Source organism: Panthera pardus, unplaced genomic scaffold (genome assembly GCF_024362965.1).
Source record: "Panthera pardus isolate Hobbes unplaced genomic scaffold, ASM2436296v1 HiC_scaffold_11, whole genome shotgun sequence".
In the NCBI taxonomy this organism is placed as follows: domain Eukaryota; kingdom Metazoa; phylum Chordata; class Mammalia; order Carnivora; family Felidae; genus Panthera; species Panthera pardus.
In genome coordinates, this window is record NW_026526666.1 from 64,022,007 (window position 1) to 64,031,916 (window position 9,910).

General features: G+C 56.7%; 1 protein-coding gene across 9 annotated transcripts in view; it reads left to right on the top strand.

The window, feature by feature from the left end:
- The window catches only part of SLC1A7 (solute carrier family 1 member 7), a 44,998-nt gene extending 35,291 nt beyond the window's left edge, over positions 1–9,707 (top strand). For 3 of the 9 annotated variants that reach the window (XM_053895207.1, XM_053895212.1, XM_053895223.1), the window contains 6 exons: positions 3,293–3,392; positions 4,100–4,333; positions 6,292–6,486; positions 7,297–7,431; positions 7,877–7,979; positions 8,544–9,707. In XM_053895207.1, the coding sequence (XP_053751182.1) occupies positions 3,293–3,392; positions 4,100–4,333; positions 6,292–6,486; positions 7,297–7,431; positions 7,877–7,979; positions 8,544–8,762 (986 nt within the window). In that variant the 3' untranslated portion in view covers positions 8,763–9,707. Of the gene's footprint in view, positions 1–3,292; positions 3,393–4,099; positions 4,334–6,291; positions 6,487–7,070; positions 7,432–7,876; positions 7,980–8,524 lie in introns of those variants that run through there. The other 6 variants (XM_053895235.1, XM_053895239.1, XM_053895214.1 and 3 more) reach the window with 5 other exon arrangements.
- Positions 9,708–9,910: the final 203 nt, after the last annotated feature.

Below are 9,910 nucleotides of genomic sequence, written 5' to 3' on the forward strand. Positions count from 1 at the left end.
AAGAACAGGAAAAACCTGAAAATCTATTATCCATCACTGTCTCATTAAAGTCCTCATTTCTCCCTTCCATTTCCAACCACAGGGGCTCCCCACTGGTCAACTCTGTCCTCAGACAAGTGTGTGTCATTTCTCAGGGCCCACAGTTGGCCTCCTTGACCACACCCTCCCCTTTGCTACTCTTCTTGCCAAAACCTCCAACCATAGGCTATCACCACGAAGCTGGTGAGGCTTCACTAGCAAAGGCCTTCCTGTACCTTTTAACAACAAAACAAAACAAAACAAAACAAACAAAAAAATATTCTTTTTCTTAAAGAGAGCCCCAAATAGTATAAGCTTCGGATCCCACAAAACCTATGGCTATGCCTCTGCCAACAGTGCCCTCACCACCATCACCAATACAGACACACACACACACACACACACACACACACACACACACACACATTTTCCTTCTTGGAGACAAGCCATCCAGAACAATCTAGCTGGTCAGTCCCTGTCTTGTCCTTCTAGGCTATCAAAGGTCATTGTGAGTCTTATTCTAAAATTGGCATCTACCTCCCTCTTTGCCCTGGCCAAGGTCCTGGCGAGGGCCTCTCCTCCCTCTCTGACTTGTCCACAAGGTTTTCTTCTCACTGTCCTCCTGGTTGCTCATGCAGGAAATCTAGGGGCTGTTTTCTGCCTCTGCCTCTGCCTCTGCCTCTGCCTCTGCCTCTGCCTCTGCCTGGCCCGCATCCAAATCTGTCAGGTCTGCTTCCGAAACTTCTCTCCGAGCCCACATTTCCCTCTGCTCACTGCCAGCATCACAGTTCGGGGCCACCACAGTTCACCTCTCACCTGGTTTCTGCAAGAGCCTCCCGAAGGGTCCCTGTCCTGGTGTGTCCTCCTCACGGGCTCACAAAGTCCTGCAGTGGCTCTCCAGTGCACTTGGAAAGGGGTCCCGAACTCTGTACACGGCCTGCAGAGCTCTGTGTGATCTGGCCCAGCCTGCCTCCCGGCTTCTCTGGTCCTGCTCTCTTCCCCCAGCCATGCTGCCTTTCGGTCCAGGAAGGTGCCTCTCCAAAGATCTTCCCACTCCCCCAGCCTGGCTGCCCCTGCCCCTTCCTCTCCCCCTGCACCTTCCCCTCTTTGCAGGGGGACTGTGGTCTTCGCAAGCATCACGTCCTCGGGAAAGTCTTCCTAGCACCCCCAGACTGCTCAGGTGCTCCTTGTTACTCCTTAAACGTTTGACCACATTGCAGTTATCTGTTTCTGTAACTGTTTAGCGTCTACACAGAAGCAGGCGTAAGCTCCATGCAGGCAGTGACGGGCCTGGCTTGTTCCTCATTTATCCCCACAGCCCACCACACTGACTGGAGAGAGCAGGCACGCAGGAAAACCTGCTGGAGAGATGGGTAGATGGCTGGGAATGGACAGACCATGGTGGGTAACGGAGCTCTAATCATCTTGGCCCAAATGTCGGGCATGCAGAGGGCCTAGGGCCTCAGGGACCCGAGCATGTGACAGGACGGTGTTTGGAGGCGCTCACAGCACATCTGGCAATCAGTCCCCAATACTGGACATTCCCGCTCCTCCCCAGCCACTGCCTCTCTCTTAGGGGTGGGAACATATAAACAGGACCTCTGTTGGCAGAGCAAAAGAAACCCTGAGACCCTCTGACTCACTGTTTCCTGGATGTGTGTAACTGTCTATGTGTCAGTGTGTATATGTTCGTGTATGTGTGCCCAAGTCAGCACGTGCCTATGCCTGTGTGTGTCCACTTCCATTTGTACCTGCATCTGTGTGTGCCCACATCTGAGTGTGAGCAGACACACGTGCACAGCTGCTCCAAATGCGGCTTTCTTGGGTCCCCACGACACAACCTCCTTTCCCATCTCGTCCCTGGTGTTGGGAAGCAGCTGATACTAAGGCCCCCTTGGCCGGGACTGTTGCAGGAGGCCTGCCACCAGACCCTGGGTCCCCAGCACACAGGTGCCCAGCCAGCCTGAGCCCTTATGTGTCTCCTGGTTCGGGCAGGAATAGCCTGGGAGGAGGGACAGAGCTGGCAGGGGACCTGGGTCTCAGCTCAGCCAGGTTTCCACAGGCCCTATGGGCAAGGGCTAGGTTGTATCACCTTCAACTTGGGTCTCTCCCACCCATACCAGCAGGGCCCCCATGTCGTCCCATCGCCATGTGGTAGCTCTTCTGTGGATAGTGTGAGTTCAGGGCTTCCTGGGGCAGGAAAGAGCCTCTCTCTGGAGTCACATGAGCCAGGGTTCAAATCCAGTCCCTGCTTCTCCCTGGCTGAGTCAGGTGATGAGCCCCTCCAAGCACACTGCTGGTAAGCTTTCTAAGGGCAGCCACAGAGTGTGTTTTGCTCTCCATTTTTGTGTCACCAGAAGGGACAGCTGTCACTTGTCACCGTTTCAGGAGTGGCCTGATGGCGCCCAACTGCACAGAGCTCACCTGGGGAATAGTACACACACGAACACTCCCCAAGTAAGAGAATGACAGGGGCTCCGGGAAAGCCTTTATTATTCATTCATTTGTTCGTTCGTTCATTCAGTGATTATTGTTGAGCACCTACAATGTGCCAGCTAAGGAGATACAGTTCTTTCCCTCATGGAGCTAACCTTCTATTGGAGGAGACGGAAAAAAAAAATAATAATAACAGACAACCGGAAAATAACACTTATAAGTTGTAATAAGTGATATAAAGGGATCAGAAAGACATGATACAGAGAAGAATAAATGGAGAGTTTGCCAAGGGGAGAGGAGGACGGGCCTCCAGGCCATGTGGGGAGCTGGGCGGCCAGGGTTTCAGGCACCAGGACCTACATGGGCGAGGTCCCTGAGGCAGTGAAAAGCTTGACGTATTCTAGAAACGTAAAGGAGGCCAGTGATGCCAGAGCATAGTGAGGAGGTGAAAAGCAGGGCCAGATGGAGGTGGGAGGTGTTGACAGGGGTCAGATCAATCGGGGCCTGAAGCAGGGGGGATCTTGGTTATGGTGGGAGTGTTCAGGAAGTCAGTGCGTGGGGGGTTGGCAGGGAACATTTTTATGGATTAGAGAGGAGGATGAGATGAGAGCCCTGGTCCAGCAGTAGAGGCCCAGGAGAAGGAGAGGAGAGGGTGCAGGGAAGCACTGTGCTTGATCCAAGGCTGCTGGGAATTCAGCCAAGGCCCGAGGGCCACATGTGCGTGCAGGTCTGTCCCTGCTGGGCCGCCAGCGTGTGCTGGCACATATGCCACTGTGGTGCGTGCCTGTGCCTCGGTGTGCGGCCTCTGTGACATGCTTGTGTGTCTCTGCCCCTGCAGGCATCATGCTGGGCCGCATGGGGGACAATGGGACCCCTCTAGTCAGCTTCTGCCAGTGCCTCAATGAGTCTGTCATGAAGATTGTGGCGGTGGCTGTGTGGTAAGCTTCGCTGGGGGCAGAAGTGTCCTCTTCCACCTTCACCCCACCCCCTTTCAGCCCTGCCCTGGGAAGATGGAGGGATACCACGGCCCCTTCCACTGCTTTCCTGCCCTGGAGGATCAGCCCTGGCCACATTCTGCCCTGCATCCCCCGGCCCAGCCCTGACCAGGTCTAGTTCCAGCCTCGGGCCTGCCATTTCTGGCCCGATCAGGCCCACTGGAGGACAGTTACAAGCTAAGCGTGGCCTTGCTCTCCTGGCCCAGTTTCCCCATCCCATGGAGTCTCATCAGCTTAGCTTTTGGAGAAGGGAAACACTGGAAGTGAGAACCAGCTGCCACTCCTTGGTTCAGAGCTCAGGCCTTAGGAATCTTCTAGTCCGACCTTGTACAGTTTGGATGGGGAAACGCAGAGGCCCGCCCCGGGTCACGCATGAAGTCTGTGGCGCCGCTGGGCTGAAATGAGGGCCTGCTGAGGGCGGGGGCCCTCCTCAGAGACCTAGACGGGAAGGCAAGGAGGGAGGCCAGAGGTTGTGCGGGTTGGACTGGTTGAGCGTCGTGGTATTAATGAGGCCACATGTACTGGGCACGTTGGTACAGACTCCCATTCAGTCCTCACAGGATCCCCGGGCGGCCAGGGGGCAGTGATGCCGTGCCAGGACTGCCCGGGACCCTCGCCTGCCTGGCACTGAACTGGCCGCCTGCCCTCAGGTACTTCCCCTTTGGCATTGTGTTCCTCATCGCCGGCAAGATCCTGGAGATGGACGACCCCACAGCAGTCAGAAAGAAGCTGGGTTTCTACGCGGTCACCGTGGTGTGTGGACTGGTGGTCCATGGCCTCTTCATCCTGCCCCTGCTCTACTTCTTCATCACCAAAAAGAACCCCATTGTCTTTATCCGAGGCGTCCTCCAGGCCTTGCTCATTGCACTGGCCACCTCCTCCAGGTAGCCCTGGGTGACGGGCAGGGTGGAGTGATGCTGGCAGCTGAACTCCGTTCATCTGTCCAGCCATCACTTGTCCATAGCCATAGAACCATGGAAAGTTCAGTATGGCCCACTTTACAAACTTGGGGGTAGCTATGGACAGTGGTAAATGAGACCAATTTTTGAAATGTATTGCTTGAGGCCCCACCGGCCTGAATGGCAGAAAGCCCTTATTGCCTCTTAAGGCCTTCCCCTCCCCAGCTGCCTGCATCCCTAAGGTGCACTCAGTCCACATGGCGGTGGCTTCCACATATCTTGGGGTCGGGACAGCTGATGGGGGATGAATCTGCAATGGCTGTTGCCTTTTGCTGCCATACGGTGCTCCGTTGGAGTCAGACCCTGTGTTGTTTAGGGTCTTGGCCTGTCCACGGCTGCAGGGACATCCTGGCTGGATGCCCTGTCCCAGTCTTGTCAGTGTAACTCACCAGTGGGGATTTGAATCATGGTTCCACCGCCCATTGGCTGTGTGGCTATGGGCAAGTCACTTAACCTCCCTGGGCACCAATTTCCTCATATGCAGTTTGGGGATCAGGGTGGTCTCTGCCTCTAAGGGTTGCATGGGAATTAGTGGAGATAACTCACAAGGGGCACGAAGGCTAGCCTATGAGGTGGCATCTGCTCTCAAGGATCCCGGCCCACAGTTGAGTGCAGAAGCAGGGTTGGAGGCATGCAAACCCACCCGTCTGTCTACCAAGGAGGAGAAAGTGCTCTACATACTCTGTGAAGAAAGGGTGGTTCTCCCCACAGCATATGTCCAAGCTCCACGTGGAGGACTCGCCTGAGCTCAGGCCCATGTCTCTTCAGAGCCTCGTTCTTCCTTCCAGCCCTTACTGCTTTCTCTTCTCTGGGCCTCAGCTTCCCAATCTGTCAAATGGGAGTGAGGGCCCCCACCCTTAGCAGCAGAAGTGCCTCACACAGAACTTAGGAGGATCAGAGCCCCAGTGAGGAAAAGCCCCAGAAGCCTCGTCCAGGAACCTCCACGCAGGGCAGAGCCAGGAGGTGGAAAGGAAAGGCAAAGTCCCAATGGCTGCCAGCTCCCATACCACAGGCCAAGCCCTGCTGGAGCCAGCAGCCCTTGGCCATCTCCTGCTTGGCAGAAACCACAGCCGCGGGCCCAGCACATCTGGGGAGATCATCGCAGGCTCTGGAAAATGGACGTGGGCTCCCCAGGCAGTGGCCTGTGGGAAAGGAAGGGCACTGTGGCCAAACCAACCTGAGTTTTAGTCTCAGCACGGCCACCAGGAGCTCTAGTAACAGAGACAGTAACAATGACAGTAGTGGCTACCACTGACTGCCTGTAATGTGCCAGATACTGCTCTAAGCGCTTTCTTGTTGAATCACCCTAATAGCTCTGTAATCTAGGTATTGTTTGGGATAAGGAAACTAAGGCACACACAGGTTAAGGAACCCGCCAGAGCCACTTGGCTAGTAGGAGGCTGGAATCTAAATCCAGCAAGGCCGGCCCCAGAGCCCTACTGTTAGCCACTTTATGCTTGGCACAGTGGTATGACTTTGGGTCAGCCCCTCCTCCCCTCCGGGCTTCAGTTTCTTCATCTGTAAAATGGACTCAAAACCCCTCCCTCACAGGAAGCTGTGAGGGTCAGATAAGAGCGTGTGTAAAGCACAATGCCTGGCACGTAGTAGGTGCTCTGCTGATGGTGGCTCCTTTCCTGACCTGTGCGGCTGGTGGGGGTTCTCGGGGGCCTAGGCTTGGGCGGGTCTGGCCGGGCCACTGATCACACACTTGCCAAGAATGCCATTTGAGACCATTTTCAAAGCTCCTTCAGCCTGTCCTCCCCCGTGATGGGTGGGCTGCCTGGGGTGGGGGCGAGCTTCCCATCCCTGGCACACAGGCAGCCCAGAGCCCCGGAGTACCCTGGGAGACAGTGGTAGGCACGCACTGGCCCCTCTGCCCACAGCTCAGCCACACTGCCCATCACCTTCAAGTGCCTGCTGGAAAACAACCACATTGACCGGCGGATTGCCCGCTTTGTGCTGCCCGTGGGCGCCACCATCAACATGGATGGGACAGCACTCTATGAAGCTGTGGCCGCCATCTTCATTGCCCAGGTCAACAACTATGAGCTGGACTTCGGCCAGATCATCACCATCAGGTACACACCTGACACCCCATACCCAGGGTGGATTGGCCGGGGAAGAGGAGGGCACCGGAAGGACCTTCGGGATTCTTGAGCTCTCAGATCTGATGGGGTCTCTGAAGTGCAGAGGAGGCAAGGGGTTTGTTCCTAGCCACACAGAATGTTAGTGCTGGGATGTGGCCTGGCTTCTATGACTCAGGGCTCCTTCCCCAGTGTCACCCTGCAGAGGGGGAGCTCCGAGCAGGATGGGAACTAAGGTCCAGAGGAGGGCCTGCAGTCTGGGCATGCAGGGCAGGGAGGGGGCTAATGGCAGGCAGAGGGTGAGCAGAGACCAGGGGTGGGATGAGGGGACGGCGGGGTGGGGGGGGGGGGTGACTGCTAGTGTGGCTGGAGGTGAAGGAAGGGTGCTGGGGTGAGGGTCAGAGGCCGTGGGGAAGGCCTTGTGTGCCAGCCTGAGGGCACAAGTCTGGCCCCAGGAACCAGGCCCAGAGGGAGGCTGGGCAGAGCCATGCAGGTGGACGACCTGAATTTCTGGTCAGCTTTTTGGAACCTGACAGAGGCAGTAGCCCCAGGCACATGCTCTTCTACAAACTCCTCAGGAGGTTCCACTGGGACCAGAGATGGAGGCCCATGGAGTCACAGGACCTTGAGCAGGGACGTGCCCCCCACCCTGAGAATTTCCTGATGTGGCATTCCTAACAACCCCTGCCCCGTATGGCTGTCCCCAGAGGCCCTGGCATTCTGGACTCCTTCTTGGAGCCAGGGCTCCAACAGCGAGGCCTGCCCCTCCTGCTCCTCCTCTTCCTCTCCCTGCCCCTCCTGCAGCATCACGGCCACAGCGGCCAGCATCGGGGCAGCTGGCATCCCCCAGGCTGGGCTCGTCACCATGGTCATCGTACTCACCTCCGTGGGACTTCCCACTGACGACATCACCCTCATCATCGCTGTCGACTGGGCTCTGTGAGTGGGTTTGCCCCCTACCTGCCTCATCCCCCAGGCAGCAGGCATTGAGGGTGGGCAGGGGGAACTGCCATGGTTTGGCACAGTGGGGGTGCCCTGCTCACTGACATCAGCCTTTGCGGGGCCCAGTTTTTAAAAATGAAAATGTGCCTACCCTTGTTCAAAAATATAAAGAATTTCAAGGGGGTGAGAGCAGAGCATCAGACCAAGCCCAGGCCCTTTTGAGCATGGGCACAGTCCACATGCTCCTGAATCCAGCCGTGCACCAACTTGCTTTGGCCTTGCCTGAGGAGGGGCAGTAGGCTTGAGAGGACCGGAAAGGCACTTTGCCACAGGCTCCAACCTGGCTGCCGGCTGCAGGTGCTGCTGGGCTGGGCCCTGCCTGCTGCCAGCTCCTCTTACCAATAATAGTGCCCACCACTCACTGCCCACCTTGGCTCACCAGGGACCGTTTCCGCACCATGATTAACGTGCTGGGTGACGCGCTGGCAGCAGGGATCATGGCCCACATCTGCCGGAAGGACTTTGCTCAGGACACAGGTGTGGAGGTGAGAGCAGTGCCTCCTCCCAGCCTGGCCGTTGGGAGGGTGGAGCTGGGTTGGGGGTGCAGGTCTTCTCACCAGCTGGGCAGCCTTCTGCCAATCCCTCCCTGCCTCCTCATCTGGACACGGGGTGACCGATTCCTCTCGCAGCTAGCTGTTGAGCACTCGTCATCGTGGGAGGAGCAGTGGCAAACAAAGAAAGATAAACCCTGTCCTCAGGGAGCCTGTACCCTAGTGTGGGGGTGCGCTCTATCCTGCCGACAACAATGCAAACATTTGTATGTCGGCACAGGGCTTCGTGGCAATAACTATGTGTAATAGGCTGTCCCACTCCCATTGGGGTGGACAGGCAGGGGACCCACCAGTTCCCTCACTGGACTTCTCCACTAAGACAACCTCAAAAGGAAACAGGACAGATTGGAACTGGAGCCCAGAGAGGCCGTGTGTGACATATCAAGGTCCCACAGCACATCTGTAGGAAAACCAATCACGTGGTTTGCTCTTTCAGTCTTCCCTGGTGTCTAACCTCACTCCCTCCTGCTGCTACCAAGGCCTGTTTCCCCTCCCCAGAAACTGCCGCCCCGTGAGACCAAGCCAGTGAGCCTCCAGGAGATCGTGGCAACCCAGCAGAATGGCTGTGTGAAGAGCGTGGCGGAGGCCTCAGAGCTGACCCTGGGCCCTGCCTGTCCCCACCACATCCCTGTCCAGGTGGAACAGGACGAGGAACCAGCTGCCACCTCTCTGGACCACTGCACCATTGAGATCAGTGAGCTTGAGACCAATGTGTAGCCTGCAGAGCTGCAGGGGCCAGGGGAGGCCTCCAGGTCTAGGGGCCAAGGGCAGGATCTCAACTCACTACTTTTCCGAGCACTCGACAGGAGCCAGGCTCACACACTCCTCCCACCCTTGAGAGGCCAGGATTTGCCCCACAGGCCAGACAATAGAGTCTCAGAAAGGGAAAGACTGCATGTGGGAGCCCCAGCTGGAGAATTATGACCTGGCACAGCCAAGGCCCCAGCTATGACATTTCCACTGTGTTAACCTATGAGGGTGGCAGCAGGGGCTATATGGTCCCACTTTCTGGATCACAGAGTTGAGACCCCATGAGCTGAAAACACTTGCCCCAGGTCTCAGGGCAGGTAATGTCAGGGCCAGGACTCTAACTTAAGTCTTCTAGGCCCTGGCCACTCTCTCCTGGAGGACAGGGGCCTGCAGGGCCAGATGCCAAGGGTCTCTGCCCCTCTGCAGGAGCTCAGCAGCCACCACTGCCTTCAGTTTATGAAGACACAGTGATGTTCTGGTTCTGCCCCAGCTGAGTCCCTGCCCAGGCCGGTCACCCTCCCTGCCCCATAACACGTGGCCTCAGACAAACAGCCCTCCCTGAGGACGGCCCAGGCCTAGGCCAAGGCCCGCTGCCTGCCACGTGCCACAGCTTGTCCCGTCTCCCATCAGTCTCACCAGTCGTCTCTCACAAAGCTCAGCCTGTGTGGAGACAGCATGGCCTCAGAAGAGCTGCAGGGGCCCTTGGAAACATCTGGGCCAGTCTCCCACAGGACAGGTGGGCCAGCCAGGACTGGGGAGGCAGGCTTGCCTGGGATGCTTTAGTCAAGCTGCCCATGGAGCCTTGGGGTCAGCACTCTCCATGAGCCTGTGTGATGAAGTGGTGTTAGATTTTCTACTCCTTTCTGTGTTTGCAAATTCAGTGATAACTAAATAAAGGTGTTTTGTTTTTCAGTCTTGTGGGCTTGGTGACCATACCCTGGCCAGCATTTTTTTTTTTAATGTTGACTTATTTTTGAGATTGGGGGGAGGGAAGAAATGCGAGCAGGGGAGGGGCAGAAAGAGAGAGAGAGAGAGAGAGAGAGAGAGAGAGAGAGACAGAAAGAGAGAGAGAGAGAATCCCAGGCAGGCTCTATGCCATCAGCCCGACACAGGGC